The sequence below is a fragment of the Rhinoderma darwinii genome, chromosome 4, assembly GCF_050947455.1.
Source record: "Rhinoderma darwinii isolate aRhiDar2 chromosome 4, aRhiDar2.hap1, whole genome shotgun sequence".
Lineage (NCBI taxonomy): Eukaryota > Metazoa > Chordata > Amphibia > Anura > Rhinodermatidae > Rhinoderma > Rhinoderma darwinii.
In genome coordinates, this window is record NC_134690.1 from 116,614,169 (window position 1) to 116,636,411 (window position 22,243).

The 22,243-nt window shown below is 43.9% G+C and overlaps 1 protein-coding gene across 1 annotated transcript in view; it reads right to left on the reverse strand.

The window, feature by feature from the left end:
• The window catches only part of MINDY4B (MINDY family member 4B), a 62,709-nt gene that overhangs the window by 11,089 nt on the left and 29,377 nt on the right, over positions 1–22,243 (reverse strand). Inside the window, exons 5-10 of the mRNA XM_075864007.1 lie at positions 19,902–19,996; positions 18,991–19,156; positions 14,424–14,489; positions 9,965–10,035; positions 9,111–9,183; positions 6,091–6,264 (exon numbers count right to left, since the gene is read on the reverse strand). Of these exons, the coding sequence (XP_075720122.1) occupies positions 6,091–6,264; positions 9,111–9,183; positions 9,965–10,035; positions 14,424–14,489; positions 18,991–19,156; positions 19,902–19,996 (645 nt within the window). The remainder of the gene's footprint in view (positions 1–6,090; positions 6,265–9,110; positions 9,184–9,964; positions 10,036–14,423; positions 14,490–18,990; positions 19,157–19,901; positions 19,997–22,243) is intronic.

Here is a 22,243-nt window from a genome sequence, read left to right on the forward strand (position 1 = left end):
ACTTCTTTTACTAGCTGGGCGTTGTGTATAGAAGTATCATCCACTTCTCTTCACAACGCCCAGCTTCTGGCAGTGCACAGACACAGCGTGTTCTTGAGAGATCACTCTGTGACGTCACTCACTTCCTGCCCCAGGTCCTGCATCGTGTCGGACGAGCGAGGACACATCGGCACCAGAGGCTACAGTTGATTCTGCAGCAGCATCAGCGTTTGCAGGTAAGTAGCTACATCGACTTACCTGCAAACGCCGATGCTGCTGCAGAATCAAATGTAGCCTCTGGTGCCGATGTGTCCTCGCTGGTCCGACACGATGCAGGACCTGGGGCAGGAAGTGAGTGACGTCACAGCGTGATCTCTCGAGAACACGCTGTGTCTTTGCACTGCCAGAAGCTGGGCGTTGTGAAGAGAAGTGGCTGATACTTCTATACACAACGCCCAGCTAGTAAAAGAAGTAAAAACGCCCCGATGTAACAAACACAATACACGCCCAGTTGTACTTTTACTTTAAACACGCCCAGTTGTACTTTAGAAAGCCTCATTTACATAAATATAAAAATGGTCATAACTTGGCCAAAAATGCTCGTTTTTAAAAAAAAACAAAAAACGTTACTCTTATCTCCATTGCAGCGCCGATCTGCTGCAATAGGAGATAGGGGTTGCAAAATCTGGTGACAGAGCCTCTTTAAATTCTCTGTATTACATTAGATTATCAAGCAGGATGCCGGATCATGCAGAGATGTCAATTCTCTTCCACCTGCAATGACCTTCTCCCCCCCTATTTTCAGAAATATACATAATCTCTGTGTGTTCTTTTTGTGACCTTGATAAAGTTAGCATTTAGCAGTCTGGCTGAATGCCTAGACATGAACTTATCACTTATCACCCTATTAATTTGTCTCCATATTCCACTATTCCATTATTCACATTCATACAGCATCCCCCACCTCTCCCTTGAAGATAGCGCCCCCAAACAAGTAAAACAAATAAAAACATTTTCACCTATGCCCCGTTACCGTGATAAACTGAGCTTTTCCAAAGCATCCTCAATGCTGACGGGATCCTTGTGTAGGCAGCCGTGATCTAATGACGTCATCACGCTGGACTGTGCAGGGATCAAGTCCCTGATAGGTTGCATTCTGAACCTGTAGGCTGTAGCCTAGTAAATATTTTTTTTTATTTTAAGCCATGCCTCTAATCCTACCCAATCTCCGCCCATACACACCCTGTTCAGCCCACACAGTATCAGGCTCCCATAGTGCCTCCCACAAAGCATAATGCCCACATAGCTGCCACCATACAGTATAATGCCCCCATAGCTGCCACCATACAGTATACTGCCCCATAGATTCACCCATACAGTATAATGCCCACACAGATGCCCCCATACAGTATAATGCCCACACAGATTCCCCCATACAGTACAATGCCCATACAGATGCCTCCATGTAGTATAATGCCCAAATTCCCCCATACAGCATAATGGCCCATAGTTGCCCCATGCAGCATAATGCCCCCATAGCTGCCCAATACAGTATAATGCCTCCCTAGCTGCCCTTATACAGTATAATGCCCCCTCAGCTGCCCCTAGTGCCAGTGCCCTTGTAGATAGGGACACAGTGCCCATGTAGATAGTGCCCATGTAGATAGCACCACAGTGTCCCCTGTAGTGATAGTGCCCCTATATAGTGCCACAGCGTCCATGTAGATAGCGCCACCCCCCGTAGATAGCACCATTGGCACTCCCTCTAGGAGCGGAATCCCCAGCCAGAGCATAGGCCAGCGATTCCGCTCCTAGAGGGAAGCCCTGATGTCACTGTCCATATATGGACAGTGACGTTAGTGGCTACTCCTTGAGCGGAATCCCTGTTGCTAACTCTGGCCGGGGATTCCGCTCCAGGAGGAGCCCCTGACGTCAATGTCCATGTATTGACAGTTACCTCAGGGGTTTCCCCTAGGAGCAGAATCCCCGGCCAGATCATCAGCAACGGTGATTCCGCTCAAACAGTAGCCACTGACATTGCTGTCATATATGGACAGTGACTTTAAGGGCTTTCTCGAGCAAAGCAGTGCTGTGCCCGGGGAGACCTCGGCGAGCGGAAAGAGCTCCCTCTGTTCCTGCACTCTGAACGAATTCTGAAGCAGGGAGCTGATGGTACCCTGCTTCAGAATTTGGTTCAACTGTATCTGTGTCCTGAAGACATAGATACAGTTGACAGCGGGACATACCCCGGGACAGTGGGACACCGCCCGGAATCCGGGATTGTCCTGCTGAATCCGGGATGGTTGGAAGGTGATAGTGTTTGATAGTATCTGCGTCGCAAGGACGTGGATACTATTAAATGTGGCGTCGCTACCACTGTAGCAGCCATAGAGGCTGCTAGCGGCATCATCAGACATGGAGGGCCCGTGCCGGCGGGTGACACGGGCCCCTTCCTGCCGCATGCCCCATAGCAGCCGCTATGGCTGCTACAGCGGTAGTTATGCCACTGAGTGTATTGTATTTCAGTGATTGGCTCAATAAGAAATCATCTCATTGTATGCTATTGGGTGAAAAAGAGTTATTATCACATTGCCTCTGATTGGTTAACCTCAAGTCTACACCGCTTTTGAATGATATTATTGTAATTGTTTTTGGCAATAATCCTCAGAGCAGTTTTTTTTAAGCATACTACCAATGCCTGTGTCTCTTACTTCTCTCCGATATATATCGATATAATCTATAAACTGGATCTGGATAAATACCCAGGGTGAATGTCTGTTGGAACACTCATCTGATATATTTTGAACCATGACTTCCTCAACAATGGGTATATGGCAGAAGTACACCGGAATATGAAAATATGCGGTGGAGAGTACGTGAGTGACTCACCAATCATAGTTCACTTGTAGCTTTCAGGCGCTAGCTACCTTAGCGTGGGAATGCTGTCATTGGTGAGTCCCAGGCACTGACGGACAGGCAGGCAGGTTCCCAGCAGCGGCAGACCAGTACTCAGTGACAGTCATTTGAATCCTATGGCACATCAGGTTTATCACTAAGTCTTGATTTTGTAATGTGTCCATAAACATTTTGGTCTGTCCGTGGTTTTTTGCTCAGTTGTCCAGAAATGACTGAAGTGGAGGTTGGTAACCCTGTGTCAGTCGCCGCAGGGCTGCCGCAGGGATCGCACGGGCACAGCTTCTGTGCCAATACAATCACCCTGATTTACATGTACGTAATTTTGCATTAGGGGGTTACCCCTTAGTTAACCAAAATACATATATTTACATTCCAACTACCTATACCCCATATAGCGGGAACGTAAATGGACGTGGTCCTTTTTAGACTTTGTTGAGGCAGTGCAGATTTGCTGCAGATTTTTCATTCATTTTTTAAGCTTTAACCAGAATTGGACCCAGGAAAGAAGACCAATAAGTCCTTTCCTTTTTTTAGGTTCTGTTCCTGGTTTTGTCTTAAAAAACACATGCATTCTGTAGCCAATCTGAACTGTGTAAACAAGGCCTTAACCCCTTCCCGACATATGACATAGAGTTACGTCATAGCCGGGTAGGGGAAGTATGGAGCGTGCTCACGGAGTGAACCCTCTCCATACGATGCGGGTGTCGGCTGTTTGTTACAGCCGACACTTCAGAGTAACGAGCAGCATCGCGCTCAAGCTCGATCCCGCTAGTTTAACTCGTTAAATGCTGCGGTCAATAGCAACTGCAGCATTTAAATCGTTAGAAAGAGGGGGACGGCCCCCCTCTAACAGCTCATTGCGCCCCCGCAACGCAATAAAGGGGGGGGGGGGGCCATGGTTGTATTGCAGTATATCGTGCAAGCGATCTAACGATCGCTGGTTGTAGTCCCCTAGGGGGACTAATAAAAAAATAAAAAATTAGTTAAATAAAAAAAATTTTGTGTAAAAAAAAATACAAATATTAAAAGTTAAAAAAAAACACCTTTTCCCATTTTCCCCCTAGAGCATAGTAAAAAAATAAATAAATAAACATAATTGGTATCGCCGCCTCCGTAAAAGTCTGAACTACTACAATATATCATTATTTAACCCGCACGGTGAACGGCGTAAAAAAAAAAAATTGTGAACGCCAGAATCTCTATTTTTTGGTCACCTAATCTCCCACAAAAAATGACGTAAAAAGTGATCAAACCGTCGCATTTACACCAAAATGGTATTGTTAAAAACGACAGCTTAGTCCGCAAAAAAATAAGCCCTCATACCACTTAATCGACGGAAAAATAAATAAGTTATGGCTCTCGGAATTTGGCGACACAAAATACATTTTCTTTTTTACTCTTAGGTTTTTACTTGTAAAAGTAGTCAAATATAGAAAAAACTATACATATTTGGTATCGCCGTAATCGTATTGACCCACAGAATAAAGTTAAATTTTTTTTTTAATTACACAGTGGATTCCGTAAAAACGGCGCGCAAAAAACCATGGAAAAATAAAGACGTTATGGCTCTTGGAAGGTGGGGAGGAAAAAAAGAAAATTAAAATCTGAAAGTTGTTTATGACGGGAAGGGGTTAAATTGGTTTTCCAGTCCCTAAAAATTGAAGGACTATCCTCAGGATAGGTCATCAATAGCTGATAGGTCGGGTCCGACTGCCGGGACCCCCGCAGATCAGCTGTTCTGAAGGGGTCGCAGAGCTCGTACGAGCGCTGCTTCCCCTTCATTCCGGTTACCGCTCCTACTGTGAATCGCCGAAGTGAATGGGAGAAGGCTGTGAATCACTGCTACTGCCGTGTCGGCCATTCACAGTACGAGCAGTGACCGGAATGAATAGGAAGCAGCTTTTGTATGAGCACTGCGGCTCCTTTAAAACAGCTGATCGGTGCGGTCCCGGCAGTCAGACCCCGACCGATCAGCTTCTGATGGCCTATCATAAGTATAGACCACCAATTTTTAGGGACTGGAAAACCCCTTTAATGGCAGATCGTGAAGTATAGCGCTCTGCCAATAACGAGATCGGGCTCACACTGTGTTAGCCCAATCCACCTAAAGTGAAATGATCAGCTCCCTGTCCCAAAAATTCCTAACCACTGCTTAAAGTTAGCAGTGTGTTTAGCACTGTGCTAAACACATAGCTCAATTTGAAGTGCTGTGTTTAAAAAAAAACAAAAAAACATTGTAAACAAATTAAGATAAAAAAATAAATAAAAGCCTTTCAAATAAAAATTTTATGTTTTTCTAACCTCTCCCCCAACCCAGCCACATTGTCAGGGACTATTCTCTGTGACATGGATGCATTTTACATGGATGTCATGGACCCATAAAATATTGCCTCCATATCATAGAACATATGTTTTATTACATCCATAAAAATGATTACTTGTCCCTTGTTTTTGTCTCTCTAGCCCGCCCATATCTGCTCTTACACCTACATTTAAAATGACAAGATTAAAGTGTCTGCTTCTTTCCAAAAACAGCGCCACTCTTCTCCATGGGTTGTGTGTGGTGTTTAGTCCTATTTAGGCCTTATTCACACGAGCGTGTCCATTTTGCACGCGTAAAAAATGCAATGTTTTGCTCGCGTAGCTGTTCCGTGTGACAACCGTGTACGATGCACGTCTGAGTTTTTTACGCGCATATGTCATCCGTATGTTTTTTATGTCAGCAAAAAAACTGAAGGTGATGTTTTTCTTTTTCTCATCATTTCTTTAGCAACTGTTGCGTGAATCACGGACAGCACACGAATCACGTCCGTGTGCTGTCCGTGATTTTCACACACCCATTGACTTCAATGGGTGAATGATGCGCAAAAAACGCACAAGTATAGGACATGCAGTGAGTTTCACACAGCGGACACACACGTGAAAAACACTGAATGTCTGAATGGCCCCATTGAATTGCATAGGTCGGTGTGACGTCCGTTGTTTTAACGCGGGTAACACGGACGTGAAATACACTCGTGTGAATAAGGCCTTAATTGTATAGTGCTGAGCTGCAGCCCCAGACAAAGCTCTTGGTGCTGTTTCTTGAAGAAACAACCCTTTTTTCTAATCTCGTCCAACTCTTTTATATCCTGAAAAGTTGGATAGATGAAGCCTCATATGAGAGGTGAACTTTTCTCATGTTTCGTCTGTGACCTGTGGAAGTCGGTCCTGCTCCATTTCCTCCCTGCTCCAGTGTAAGTAGCCCACGTCACTGCGTGTAAGGACGCCATGATGGAACTTCTGCTCCACATTCTGATCATCCAGAGCCTGGTCACCATTGAAGACATGTGGGCTTGCTCTACCAGTTAACATCAGATTCAACACCGCCTGCAAATACAGTAGTGGAAACGGAGGTGGCTGGTTAACATTATTCCCTTAATAAACGCCGTAACCAATGAAAAACTGCTATGTGTTTACTTGAGTTCTAATTCTATCTATATCACATATTGTTATGTCTGCAACAATTCATTATGACAAATATTCAATAGTAGGGAATTATGGAAAATAGTTTTCAGTATCAATGAATATGATATAACGTAGTGATCGTGTGGGCAGACATTTTTCTGGACTCCCTGTCAGTAAGGACTCATTACAGGGTAAAATGTAGTATTACATGCTGGTCATTCAAATGCATGTAATGCATGGGAAGAACTAATGTCAAATAATGGAACAAATGATAAATGGGAGATTTTCAAATCTACTTTGAGTTATTATAGTGCAAAATTTATTCCTACAGGTAACAAGTATAAACGACTCAAATTAAACCCCACATGGCTTACACATTCTGTGAAAGGGGCAATACATGACAAAAAAAGGGCATTTAAAAAATACAAATCTGAGGGTACAGCTGTAGCCTTTGTAAAATATAAGGAGCTTAATAAAATCTGTAAAAATGTAATAAAATTAGCAAAAATACAAAATGAAAGGCAGGTGGCCAAGGATAGTAAAACAAATCCCAAAAAATTCTTCAAGCATATAAATGCAAAAAAGCCCAGGTCTGAACATGTGGGACCCCTAGATAATGGTAATGGGGAGTTGATCACAGGGGATCAAGAGAAGGCAGAGTTACTAAATGGGTTCTTTAGCTCTGTATATACAACTGAAGAAGGAGCAGCTGATGTAGCCGGTGCCAGTGCTGTTAATATATCAGTTGATATACTGAATTGGATGAATGTAGAGATGGTCCAAGCTAAATTAAATAAAATAAATGTGCACAAGGCCCCAGGACCAGATGGGTTACACCCTAGAGTTCTTAAAGAGCTTAGTCCAGTTATTTCTGTCCCCCTTTTCATAATATTCAGAGAATCTCTAGTGACTGGTATAGTGCCAAGGGACTGGCGCAGGGCAAATGTGGTGCCTATTTTCAAAAAGGGCTCTATGTCTTCCCCGGGTAATTATAGACCAGTAAGCTTAACATCCATCGTGGGGAAAATGTTTGAGGGGCTATTGAGGGACTATATACAGGATTATGTGACAATAAATAACATTATAAGTGACAGCCAGCACGGTTTTACTAAGGACAGAAGTTGTCAAACTAACCTAATCTGTTTTTATGAAGAGGTGAGCAGAAGTCTAGACAGAGGGGCCGCTGTGGATTTAGTGTTTTTGGACTTTGCAAAGGCATTTGACACTGTCCCCCATAGACGCCTAATGGGTAAATTACGGACTATAGGTTTAGAAAATATAGTTTGTAATTGGATTGAGAATTGGCTCAAGGACCGTATCCAGAGAGTTGTGGTCAATGATTCCTACTCTGAATGGTCCCCGGTTATAAGTGGTGTACCCCAGGGTTCAGTGCTGGGACCCCTACTATTCAACTTATTTATTAATGATATAGAGGATGGGATTAATAGCACTATTTCTATTTTTGCAGATGACACCAAGCTATGCAATATAGTTCAGACTATACAGATAAAAACAAGGACATTTATGCAAAAACACCGAAAAAGGCCATACTTACAAATGGACACAGCCAGGTCAGAAACGGAAATGGAAGATGTTCATGAATTACAGGCAGATTTAAACAAACTAAGTGTTTGGGCGTCCACTTGGCAGATGAAGTTTAATGTAGATAAATGTAAAGTTATGCATCTGGGTACCAACAACCTGCATGCATCATATGTCCTAGGGGGAGCTACACTGGCGGATTCACTTGTTGAGAAGGATCTGGGTGTACTTGTAAATCATAAACTCAATAACAGCATGCAGTGTCAATCAGCTGCTTCAAAGGCCAGCAGGATATTGTCGTGTATTAAAAGAGGCATGGACTCGCGGGACAGGGATGTAATATTACCACTTTACAAAGCATTAGTGAGGCCTCATCTAGAATATGCAGTTCAGTTCTGGGCTCCAGTTCATAGAAAGGATGCCCTGGAGTTGGAAAAAATACAAAGAAGAGCAACGAAGCTAATTAGGGGCATGGAGAATTTAAGTTATGAGGAAAGATCGAAAGAATTAAACCTATTTAGCCTTGAAAAAAGACGACTAAGGGGGGACATGATTAACTTATATAAATATATTAATGGCACATACAAAAAATATGGTCAAATCCTGTTCCTTGTAAAACCCCCTCAAAAAACAAGGGGGCACTCCCTCCGTCTGGAGAAAAAAAGGTTCAAGCTGCAGAGGCGACAAGGCTTCTTTACAGTGAGAACTGTGAATCTATGGAATAGTCTACCGCAGGAGCTGGTCACAGCAGGGACAGTAAATGGCTTTAAAAAAGGGTTAGATAATTTCCTAGAACAAAAAAATATTAGCTCCTATGTGTAGAAATTTTTCCTTCCCTTTTCCCTTCCCTTGGTTGAACTTGATGGACATGTGTCTTTTTTCAGCCGTACTAACTATGTAACTATGTAACTATGTCCAACCATATTATACATGTATGGGCTGGATACACCAGAGTGGGAGCCGCTCTTACTTAGTGGCTTTCGGCTCAAAGAGGGTGTCCTGAGTCCCGGACCACCTCTATGATGTCCATATGATCTAATAAGGCACATGGACAGGGGTGGGTTGTCTATATGAGACAACCACAAACACATCCAGTATATATTTATTTTCCAGTCTTCATCAAATTTTAATAAACTGTAACTAACGTAGCTGAAACTTCTTCTACATCTGTTTATTGTTAAGCATAAAATTTTAAAAAAGTAATGTAAAAAGCTTTATATAGTCACCTGTCTGACTGTGTAGTTTCCCATACAAAAATGTAAGAGGTGAGATGTTGTGTGATCCAGGTCTTGTTGAATCCTAAAGAAGCAAAAACATAAGATATGTGTGTGTGTGATATATATATATATATATATATATCATGTACAAAAATATACACACACAATGTATGTACATAGTTTGACACGGCGTTGGCTGCGTTTGGCATACAAGATATTTTGCAGTTTATACATTTGAAACAGATTAGACTCAAGGTGAAAACTGTGGAAGAGCTGGAAACCGTGCATAGAAATTATAAAGCTTTGTAAATAGCTTTTCTTGTGCCATTTTTTAACTCCAAATCTATGTCTAAAAACAGTCTCTCAGTTTTTATAAATGTGCCACAGTACCTATTATGAAAGGGAATGCTTAGAATACCCTATTTAGGGTATGTTCACACGAGGGCGTCGTAATGGCTGAAATTACGGGGATGTTTCAGCCTGAAAACATCCCCGTAATTTCAGCCGTACCGGCATGTGCAGGCGCTTGAACGCCGCGTCCATTACGGACGTAATTGGCGCTGCTATTCATTGGAGTCAATGAATAACGGCTCCAATTACGGCCAAAGAAGTGACAGGTCACTTCTTTGACGCGGGCGTCTATTTACGCGCCGTCATTTGACAGCGGCGCGTAAATTACGCCTCGTGTGAACAGACAAACGTCTGCCCATTGCTTTCAATGGGCAGATGTTTGTCAGCGCTATTGAGGCGCTATTTTCGGACGTAATTCGGGGCAAAAACGCCCGAATTACGTCCGTAATTAGTGCGTGTGAACATACCCTAAGAGTTAAACCCAAATCACCCTTGGTACAAAATTGTCTCACCTTGCAATAGTCCTGGAGAAAAGCAAACTGTACAGAAACAATATCACTCCATGGCTTCCCTCATCAATGTACTAATATGCAAATAACAAAGAAGACATTAGCTATACACAAGCAGTGAATACCAAAAAGTGTTAATTCCAAGTGTTGCCATCAGGTGGCAGTACTGCTCTAGAGTAACTGATTTACTTTCAATACTTGGCATGATAATTCCCAACATCTTTAATGGCCAGATAGGGACAAACCTATCAAGTAACAAAATGCTCTCCAAGAGTGTTAGAAGTGGACGCTAGCTGCACCCACTAAACATCACCCCAAACTATTGACTAATGGATACCAATACAATGGGGCAGATTTAGGCTGGATTCACACGAGCATGTTCGGTCCGTAAAGGACGGAGCGTATTTCGGCCGCAAATCCCGGACCGAACACACTGCAGGGAGCCGGGCTCCTAGCATCATAGTTATGTACGACGCTAGGAGTCTTAAATTCAGACAGCGTAAATATTAGACTACCAAATTCTTCACAGTGGCTGACGCTGGATGATAAATCTGGCGCATATTTAGACACTTCTGTCTTACTGTATACCACTTCCTGGTTGACTTATTTTAGTGTACTTTTGCATCTAAATTTTGGTGCATCTTGAGCCACAACCCCTTTTCCACAAAAGCACAAAATTCCATTAGCAAGCATGGCCAAATGGATAAGTCTTTTGCCTGCTTCTCGTTCCTGCTGGCCCATAGAGTTCAATGTTTTTTGTATGCCCAGTGTACCCTAAAGCAATGTAGAGTCGTCAACAGGGGCGTAGCTAGAGGCTCATGGGCCCCGATGCAAAAATTATTACTGGGCCCCCCCCCCCGCAAACTTCTCATGGCCGACGGTCCGCAGCCTTCAGCTGCATCGCTGGGTCTCCTAAGTGACCCAACAATGCAGCACTAGCAGCCGGGGCGTCACTAAGGCTGGGTTCACACACACTATTTACGGACGTAATTCGGGCGTTTTAGCATTGAATTACGTCCGAAAATGCGGCTCAAAAGCGTCATTTTTTTTTACGCGCCGCTATCAAAAGGCGGCGCGTAAAAAAGTGCCTGTCACTTCTTCAGACGTAAATGGAGCCGTTTTCCATGGACTCCATGGAAAACCAGCTTCAATTACTTCCGTAATGGAAGCAGCAAAAGACGCCTGCACATGCCATTACGGCTGAAATTACGGTGCTGTTTTCTCCTGAAAACAGCACAGTAATTTCAGCCGTAACGGACGCTGCCGTGTGAACATACCATCAGGGCTTAAAATGTCCGGGAAATAGCCCCAATACATGTGTCCGCCCCAAAAAAAAGTGTGTATATGAGACAGCATAGCATATCTATAGCACTACGACCCTATAAACTATGGATAGGATTAGATACAGTGGCTGAGCAGACAGTATCACACATGATAGGATTAGATACAGTGGCTCAGCAGACAGTACCACACATGATAGGATTAGATACACAGCTCAGCAGACAGTATCACACATGATAGGATTAGATACAGTGGCCCAGCAGACAGTATCACACATGATAGGATTAGATACAGTGGCTCAGCAGACAGTATCACACATGATAGGATTAGATACAGTGGCTCAGCAGACAGTACCACACATGATAGGATTAGATACAGTGGCTCAGCAGACAGTATCACACATGATAGGATTAGATACAGTGGCTCAGCAGACAGTACCACACATGATAGGATTAGATACAGTGGCTCAGCAGACAGTATCACACATGATAGGATTAGATACAGTGGCTCAGCAGACAGTATCACACATGATCGGATTAGATATAGGGCCCAGCAGACAGTATCATACATGATTGGATTAGATACACAGCTCAGCAGACTGTATCACACATGATAGGATTAGATACAGGGCCCAGCTCGCTGACATTGCGGCTCCAGCGCTGGACCCAGGATAGGTAAGAATAATAATTTTGCTTCTTTATGTGTTACTGATTATTTTTGTGTGTTTGTGTTTTTTTTTACAGGTTCGGTTGTTGGACTTCGGATACGAGGACTTCAATGACAGCGTTTTTTTTATTCTCAATAAAATGGTTAATGAGGGTTGTGTTTTTTTATTTCAATAAAATATTTTTTCTATGTGCTTGTATCTTTTTAAACTTTATTATCACCGCCTTAGTAATGGCCGCTGGCTGATTGACAACCTCCATTACTAAGGCGAGACTTAATGTTAGCCGGTGCAGAGGCTACACTAACCCCCATTATTACCCCGGTACCCACCGCCACCAGGGGTACTGGGAAGAGCCGGGTACAAACCAGTACCCGACCATCTGTAGTGACGGGCAGGCACCGGGGTGGCCGCAGGCTGGTAGTATTAGGCTGGGGAAGGCCAAAAGCAGTGACCCTTCCCACCCTTGTAATGCTGCCTGCTGCTGCTGTGTTGTATCTGGCTGGTTATTAAAATTGGGGGGGGGGGGGGGGGGGGGGGACCCGACATCGTTCTTTCCAATTATTATTTTTATTTTTTATTTTTTTATTTTTTAAATGACGTGGGGTCCCCCCCATTTTCATAACCAGCCAGATACAATAAAGCAGCAGCAGCAGGCCGCATTACCAGGATGGGAAGGGCCACTGTTTTTGGCCTTTCCCCTCCTGATAATACCAGCCTGCGGCCACCCCAGTGGCCGACCATCACTACAGATGGTCAGGTACTGGATCGTACCCGGCTCTTCCCAGCACCCCTGGTGGCGGTGGGTACCGGGGTAATAAAGGGGGTTAGTGTTAGCCTCTGCATCCGCTAACACTAAGCCCCGCCTTAGTAATGGATGCTGTCAATCAGCCGGCGGCCATTACTAAGGCGGTAGTAATATAGTTTAAAAAAAAAAACACAGACATAGAAAAAATATTTTATTGAAATAAAAAAAAAACCCACACAGCCCTCATTAACCATTTTATTAATAAAAAAAAAGCTGTCATCGAAGTAGTCCTGGAATCCGACGTAGTCCAACGACCGAACCTGTAAGAAAACACACAAAAAATGATTAGTAACACATGTGTTAGGGTATGTGCACAGACACTAATTACGTCCGTAATTGACGGACGTATTTCGGCCGCAAGTACCGGACCGAACACAGTGCAGGGAGCCGGGCTCCTAGCATCATACTTATGTACGACGCTAGGAGTCCCTGCCTCTCTGCAGGACAACTGTCCCGTACTGAAAACATGTTTACAGTATGGGACAGTTGTCCTGCAGCGAGGCAGGGACTCCTAGCATCGTACATAAGTATGATGCTAGGAGCCCGGCTCCCTGCACTGTGTTCGGTCCGGTACTTGCGGCCGAAATACGTCTGTCAATTACGGACGTAATTAGTGTCTGTGCACATACCCTAAGGCTTAGATACAGGGCCCATGTGTGATATTGTCTGTGGGACCCTGTATCTAAGCCTACCACAAGGTAGGCTTAGATACAGGGTCCAGCAGACAGTAATCTTATACAGTATAAGATTACTATGTGCTGGGGCCCTGTATCTAAACCTACAGTGTGGTAGGCTTAGATACAGGGCCCAGCAGACAGGATCACGCATGGGCCATGTATCTAAGCCTACCATGTGATTGGCTTAGATACAGGGCCCAGCAGACAGGATCACACAATCTGTGATCCTGTCTCATGGGCCCCCTAAGCCTGCTACATCGTAGGCTTAGGGGTTGTGCAGTCCCTAAACATTGATGGCCTATCCACAGGATAGGCCATCAATAGCTGATGTGTCGCCCGGGACCCGCAAATCAGCTGTTTTGAAGGGGCCGCAGCACTCGTACGAGAGCTGCTTCCCCTTCATTTCACTACTCGCTCACACTGTGAATCGCCGACACCGATTCACAGTGTGACCGGAATGAAGTGACAGGAATGAAGGGGAGCAGCTCTCGTACGAGTGCTGCGGCCCCTTCAAAACAGCTGATTGGCGGGTCCCGGGAGTCAGACCCCGCCAGTCAGGGCTAACCTTACCTTCCTCTTCGGCCGCGGCGGGAGTTCTGTCGTCTCGATGCTGTGCGCGGCGGCATAGCGCTGTGACGTCATGCGCTGCGCACAGCGCTTGACGTCAGGACCTCCGCTGCCATCCGGAACCAGGAAGGTAAGTAAAGTATGTTACTATAGCAACAGGGGCCCGCGGCCCGAGTTACTATAGTAAATTTTTATTGATGTGGTGCGGGGGGCCATGGGCCCCCCTGGCTTCGGGGCCCGGTCGCAATTGCGACCGCTGCGACCCCTATAGCTACGCCAGTGGTCGTCAACACAACAACAATAGGGCATTAGGTGGAGTTTTCTCTTTCTTTCAGGCGTTATATCTACCTACGTGTATTTGGAAGAACAATAAAACACATAAAATTGAGAAAACTTGACCCACAATGCAGCTATGAAGTCCATGCAATAAAACGATGAAAACACAAGATATATTCAGAGACTCACGCAGTGTATGTGGATACAAAGGAATTTCTCCAGTTTGTCTTTTTCCACAAACTCAAATAACTGGAGCTGTCAAGTAAAAGAAACTTTAAGAGACATGACATAATGTGCACGGCTTTATAGAATATTTGCTCATTTATGGTCTTATTTTACTTTTGGTGCATATAGCAACTAATCCCTTATTTCTCAGTCCTTTTTCTAAACTACAGGGTGGGCGATTTATATGGATACACCTAAATAAAATGGGAATGGTTGGTGATATTAACTTCCTGTTTGTGGCACATTAGTATATGGGAGGGGGGAAACTTTTCAAGCTGGGTGTTGACCATGGCGGCCATTTTGAAGTCGGCCATTTTGTATCCAACTTTAGTTTTTTCAATGGGAAGAGGGTCATGTGACACATCAAACTTATCGAGAATTTCACAAGAAAAACAATGGTGTGCTTGGTTTTAACGTTACTTTATTCTTTCATGAGTTATTTACAAGTTATGGGTGACATTATGGGTGTCAGGTCCGAGCATTTCTAGATGAACAGTTTCCTGGAAAGTGGATTGGTCATCGTGGGCCAGTTGAATGGCCCCCTAGGTCTCCCGATCTGACCCCCTTAGACTTTTATCTTTGGGGTTATCTGAAGGCAATTGTCTATGCTGTGAAGATACGAGATGTGCAGCAACTGAAACTACGGACACTGGAAGCCTGTGCTAGCATTTCTTCTGCGGTGTTGCTATCAGTGTGTGAAGAGTGGGAGTAGAGGGTTGCATTGACAATCCAACACAATGGGCAGCACTTTGAACATATTTTATAAGTGGTCAGAAACTTGTAAATAACTCATGAAAGAATAAAGTAACGTTAAAACCATGCACACCATTGTTTTTCTTGTGAAATTCTCGATAAGTTTGATGTGTCACATGACCCTCTTCCCATTGAAAAAACTAAAGTTGGATACAAAATGGCCGGCTTCAAAATGGCCGCCATGGTCAACACCCAGCTTGAAAAGTTTCCCCCCTCCCATATACTAATGTGCCACAAACAGGAAGTTAATATCACCAACCATTCCCATTTTATTTAGGTGTATCCATATAAATGGCCCACCCTGTAGTTTAGAAAAATACTGTAAAAGCATCAAGACATTGGTTCTATACAGGGCCGGCCTTAGGATAGATGGCAACCCGTGCAAAATTATCTTTCGGCGCCCCACCCATCATAAAAAAAATCTCCATAAAAAAGTATAATGCCCCCACAGTATATCGCCCTATATAGTGCCCCCAGTATAATGCCCCTTTAGTGCCCCCATACATTATTATAATGATAATATTTAATATTATAATATATTATAACGTCTTCAAGGACACAGTATTTTGTCCTCTAATTGTGCCCACACAGTATTATGCCCCCTAAGTGCCACACACAGTATATTGCCCCCTGTAGTACCCCTAGAGTATAATGTCTGCTTAGTGGCCCCCACATAGTATAATGCCCCCCTCCCCTGGCTGCCACACACAGCTCCCACCCTTGTAGATAGTGCCCCCTGTAGATTGTGCCATACAGCCTCCCATCTCCTCCCTGTAGACAGTGCCATAATACCCCACCTCCTCCCTGTAGACAGTGCCATACAGCTCCACACCTCCCCCTTGTAGATCGTGCCATACAGCCCCCCATCTCCCCCTTGTAGATCGTGCCATACAGCCCCCCACCTTCCCCTTGTAGATTGTGCCCCCAAACAAAACAATAATTGTACTCACCTAGGCCCCGTTCCCACGATGAACTGAGCAGCTCCACGACGGGACCCTTGCATAGGCAGGCGTGATCCTGTAGCCTAGTACAGAGTTTCCCAACCTTTTCGGACTCGAGGCACCACTGGAAAAATAATATTTCCTCAGGGCACCCCTACCAAAAATGGTTTAGAGAAAGACGGAAAACAGCTAAAAACAAACACTACACTCTTAGGGTATTTTCATAGAGCGTTTTTTGTAAGGCAAAAAAAATCTGCCTCAAAATTCCTTCAGGAATAGACAGCGTTGTTTAACATTTTTTTCTGCGTTTTTTTTTAAGCCGTTGAAGCTAATGCAAAAGACGCAGGCAAACAAGCTCCAAACGAGCGCTGCAGATATTTTCTGCCTCCTATTAATTTTAATTGGAGCTCAGAGTTGGAAACCAGCTCCCCACTCACAGTAAAATGACCATCAGCCTCCCACTCACAGTAAAATAACCATCAGCCCCGCAATCACAGTAAAATATCCATCAGACCCCACTCACAGTAAAATGACCATCAGCCCTCCACTCAGAGAAAAATGACCATCAGCCCCCCCACTCACAGTACAATGACCACAGGCCCACCACTCACAGTACAATGACCATCAGCTTCCACAGATTCCCCCTGTAGATAGTGCCAAACAGTCCCTTGTAGATAGTGGCACACAGCCCCCCTGTAGATAGTGCCACACAGCCCCCTGTAGGTAGTGTCACAAAGCCCCCTGTAGATAGTGCCACACAGCCCCCTTGTAGGTAGTGCCACACAGCCCCCTATAGGTAGTGCCACATAGCCCCCTGGTAGGTAGTGCCACACGGCCCCCTTATAGGTAGTGCCACACAGCTCCCTTGTAGGTAGTACCACACAGCCCCCTGTAGATAGTGCCACACAGCCCCCTGTAGGTAGTGCCACACAGCCCCTTGTAGGTAGTGCCACACAGCCCACTTGTAGGTAGTGCCACACAGCCCACTTGTAGGTAGCACCCCCCTTCCTGTACATACGCCACTGTAGCTCCCTGAAGGAGCGGAATATCCCTGTGGCCGGGGATTCTGCTCCTGGACGGAGCGCTTGATGTCTCTGTCCATATTTGTACATATATGCAGTGACATCAGGGGCAACTCCTGAAGTGAAATCCCCGTGCACAGTTTTGCCGACGCTGTGACCAGGGATTCCACTCCAAGAGAAGCCCCTGTCATCCGTGTCCATTTATGGACAGTGACGTCACAGGGTCGGCACACTCTGGATGGGGATTCCGCTTCAGGAGTTGCCCCTGATGTCACTCTCCATATATGGACAGAGACATCAAACGCTCCGTCCAGGAGCGGAATCCCCGGCCACAGGGGGATTCCGCTCCTCCTGTGAGCTACAGTGGCGCTAGTAGATAGCAGAGCAGGGAGAAACCTCCCTGCTCTGCTATAGTGGTGTCTCTACCGTTGTAGCAGCCATAGCAGCTGCTAGCGTCGCCACTGGCTATGGGGGGGGATGGGGGCCCGTCCCAACGGGCAGCAGGGGCGCCCTCATGCCCTTTGTTGCCGCTAGCAGCCACTATGGCTGCTACAGCGGTAGTGACATCACCGATTGAAGAAGCGCCTGGGCGGAAAGGCGGCTGCTGAGCAGCCGGGCCCGGGCTCTTCTGAAACAAGCAGGGAAAGGTAGCCAGCGCAGAGCCCCCTTCCACCTGCTGGAGTGATGCGCCCTGTGCAATGGCACAGGTCGCACATCCCTAAGGCCGGCCCTGGTTCTATATAATGGCATCAAATATTGTATATACAATCATGGGCAGCACAAGCTTTTTTGACAAAAATTTTCACAATACAGGGACACTCTGATATTATTTGTCTACTGCATTAAAGTGAAGCTCCGCCAATGTAGCCAAAGGCTAATTTGTCTTAATGACTGCCATGTAATACTACATTTTCCCTGCAGCAGCACAGGTGATGCAGCTAGAAAGCAAGTGATCCGGTCATCTAGCCAACCGTATGGCATCAGACGCCTCTCCTGCAAAGGTCCTTTGAGTTGAGGCTTCCTGGAAGTATGATTGTCTAAGTAACTGGACCGCCCGCTCTCCAGGCTGCGTCTCCCACTGTCATTTTCAAACTTCTGGTGGCAGACAGCTCTCATCATTGGAAGTACACTTTAGTAATTTTCTGTCACTGAAATATGGCAGAAAATAGTATCAGTGACAATCCACTGCTAGAACCATTCTGGCGCTTCACTGACATTTCAGTTTGAAAACTATGAGCCTCATTGATGAAAACTAGTGCAGACAAGAACTTGAGGTGAGTCCATTGTCTACCAATCAGATTGCTTGTTTCATTTTCAAAACTGCTGTGCAAAAACAATAGCAGTGCTCTCTCTGATTGGTTGCTAAGGCCAGTTCTTGTCTAGTCCATATTCCGGAATGGGGATGTCAGAATAAAACATCTGCAGCATTATTTTAGTCCTACTCCGGCAATCAGCTGCAATCTGTGTTGGATCTTGAAAGAATGTGTTCAATTCCCCTGCAGCGCCATCGCAGGGAAAATGGAGCATTACACATTGAAAATGATGAACTGTCTGTGTAATACGGGTCTTCCAGAGCAAGTTTCTGGCTAATAATAATAATGAGCCAGAATGGGAAACCCTCTTATATGAATACGGAATTTAAAAAAACTTTCTTAAAAAAAAAAATCCTTGATTAGGCTTCATATGCAAATTGTTAGAGCTTTGTAAGTGATTAATTTGTTTCTTTAATGCAAACCTAAACATCACTGCGGACCATGTTTCATGTTTTTGCAGCATTGGATAATGAATACTATTAGAAGTGTTGCTCTTACATACTCTTTCTGTAAAGTTATCTGTTTTATAGTCAGCGCTCTCTGTGAAATATGAATCACTGGTGATGAGGCAGATTGTGGCTCTTTTCATTCCTCCTGTTGTCCAAAGAATATCTGCAATAGATGATGCCAGGGCCCTTTCTTGCTGTTTTTGGCTTAATTCTGATACACTAATAGAGAAAACACAATTTGTAAGGCTAACTATAATAAAATTTACAAATATAAATGAGAGTATACAGGCACAATCATATAGCACTTATTCTGTAACAGTGTTGTCCGCTTTGTTCAATCCATTATTGTTATATGGGTTCCCCAAATAAATCCTGATCAATTGGTGTCCTGCAATCACCAGTAATCTGCGAGGGGAACCCAGCAGCAAGTGTACAATTCCCCCGCAGCACCGCCACAGTAGAAATTATGCATTACAGGGAGGCTATGGAAATCAAGCATTGCTCTTTGCAGGCATTCTCTGATCAAGCTAGTTGATGGAGGTCCCAAATCCCCTTCCAGCAACTCAGAATGCCCTAATAGGGTATCTAAAAATAGGTTTTCTATATGAAACACCAATTTGTAACAAAGCGAGTTGTTTGTTTGAGGTGTTATGACTATACTACTGACATATACAAATATTGTATTTTTATTTCACTGGAAATGAATCAACTATTGTTAAAATATTAGCGATAATTGTATATGACTGACATAACAACTTGCCAGCTGTAATTTACATGTTATCGGCATGTTATAACTCATCAAAAACATCTATTTTGAAGGACAGCCTGACCTGTGTATTAACACGTCTTCACATAACGTTTTAAATTTTTTAGCTTTTCTGAATGCCTCTATGTCAAACACACATTGCAATTTATTAATTATTCACATATATACATTTTATTATCTTCCACTTTATTGTCTTACCTCTTTATAGAAGTGTATTCATGTTTGTTCTTTGTAAACAAAAGGTACTTAATGACGTTCGCTTGTACCACCAACTGAATGGCTCTTGTTCCACCCTGTAAAATACACATTTTTACCATTTTTATTACTTAGAAATTAGTGTTTACTACACATAATTTTGGCATCAAATTTGTCAGATGGCTCAATACCTTTTCTACTAGGGCTTATTACTGAAACATCAAATACTACCATACTACAAAGTCCATACGTTTTCCCCTTTACAAGCAATATAATATTTTAAAAAATTGTTATACATCATAAACATGACTTTAGTAGAGGCCTACAGACATCTTACAATCCTGCTTATTGATACTGTCTGTAAACCTATGCCCTGGAGTTTTATGGATTAAAGAAAAGCTGTCACTAGGTCATATTATTGAACTTTTTACCTGACCTGAATAGCGCTGTCTCCTTTATTCCAGTTCTGTTTTCTTTTTCTCCTGGACACCCCGTTCCAGAGATATGGTCTACTGTTGTGTTGACTCCCTATATGCTAATTTGCTGTAGTTTGCCAACAGGGTGGAGCTAGCTTCCCTGCCTTTGAATCTGACCAATCAGCGCGTGGCAGCTTGATAGTAGATTATGCCCTGTTGGCTAACTACAGCAAATTATCCTAGAGGGAGCCAACACAACAATGGACCATATCTCTGGAATGGGGGAGGAGGGTCCAGGAAAAAATCCCAGCGCTGGTATCAGGAAGACAACACTTTTCAGTTAACTAGTTCAACTTATATGACCTAGTGACAGGTCCTCTTTAAGGGTATGTTCACACGCAGTGACCAAAAACGTCTGAAAATATGGAGCTGTTTTCAGGTGAAAACAGCTCCTGATTTTCAGACGTTTTTGTAGCAACTCGCGTTTTTTGCGGCGTATTTTACGGCCGTTATTGGAGCTGTTTTTCAATGGAGTCAATGAAAAACGGCTCCAAAAACGTCCCAAGAAGTGACATTCACTTTTTTACGTGCCGTATTTGGACAGCGACGCGTAAAATTACACCTCGTGGGAACAGAACACCGTAAAACCCACTGCAGGCAATGGGCAGATGTTTGTAGGCGTATTAGGGGCATTTTTTCAGGCATAATTCGAGGCGTAAAACGCCAGAATTACATCTGAAAACACTGCGTGTGAACATACCCTTAGGGTCATTTGTGCATTTTACTTGGGTTAGAATGGTTTTAAGTCTATTTCAGTAAACATTTATTTGCAAAATTTGAGATAAAAAAAATTAAAATCAGTGAACATGGGATTTCAATAACACAATTATGCTGCAGAACCACTAACAAAAAATCCAATTTTATCAGCTACCTGGGCCATATATCTTGCTGTTGGGGTCAAGTACATGAAAGTACTTTTTTTTTGCAAAATCTCTTTTTATTAAACTGGTACACAAAACATACAAGGGAAGACATCATACGATACAATACAAGTCAGGTATCAGGGTTTGCAAAATGAAAACAAAGCAAGAATACAGGTCTTGGGTATCATTACAACTCTCTGAAAATGACGTCAGATAGACATCGCAAAGGAAACAACATCCTCACAATACAAGCTAACCCACAAGAGACCCTGAACTGACATGCATCTCAGTAAGAGTACAAAATAGCTAAGACATAATACAGGAAAATAAGAACATGGTAGTAGCATCCTCCGGTGTCACGCCTTTATGTCACATTGCCACATTACAATGGTTGAAAGTATGCAAATAGGACTCAACTTGACTTGAATTTAAAAGGTCTCTTAATTCATAACATGACGTGAATAACAGAATTGTGCTGAGTTGTGGAGACAGTGTTTATGGATATCTTATGACCCCCCCACCTCCCGGACCAGCCATGGTTTCCATATTTTCAGATATCTCTCCCTTGAATGGTCTATCCAGGCAGCCATTTCCTCCAATCTACATATCTGCTGCATTTTATCTAACCATATCTCCACCGTCGGTGGGTTAGACTGTCTCCAAAAGGTAGGCACTAGCAATTTAGCAGCAGAGATCATGTGGGTCGGAAGACTGTGTACAGATGGCGTAAAATCAGGTATTGGCAACCAGAGTAGTATCAGTGCTGATGTTAGTGTAATATTTGTGGAACAGACAGAATTTATTATTTTTTCAACCCCCCTCCAATAGCTTAATATCTTGGGGCACGACCACCAGATGTGAAGGAAGGTGCCCGGACCCTCTCGGCACCTCCAACATAAATTATCAGAGACTAAACCTATAGAAAATAGGAAGTCCGGAGTTCGGTACCAACGTGTTACCAGCTTGTAGGAATTTTCTTGTATACGTACACACTTAGAAAACCCCT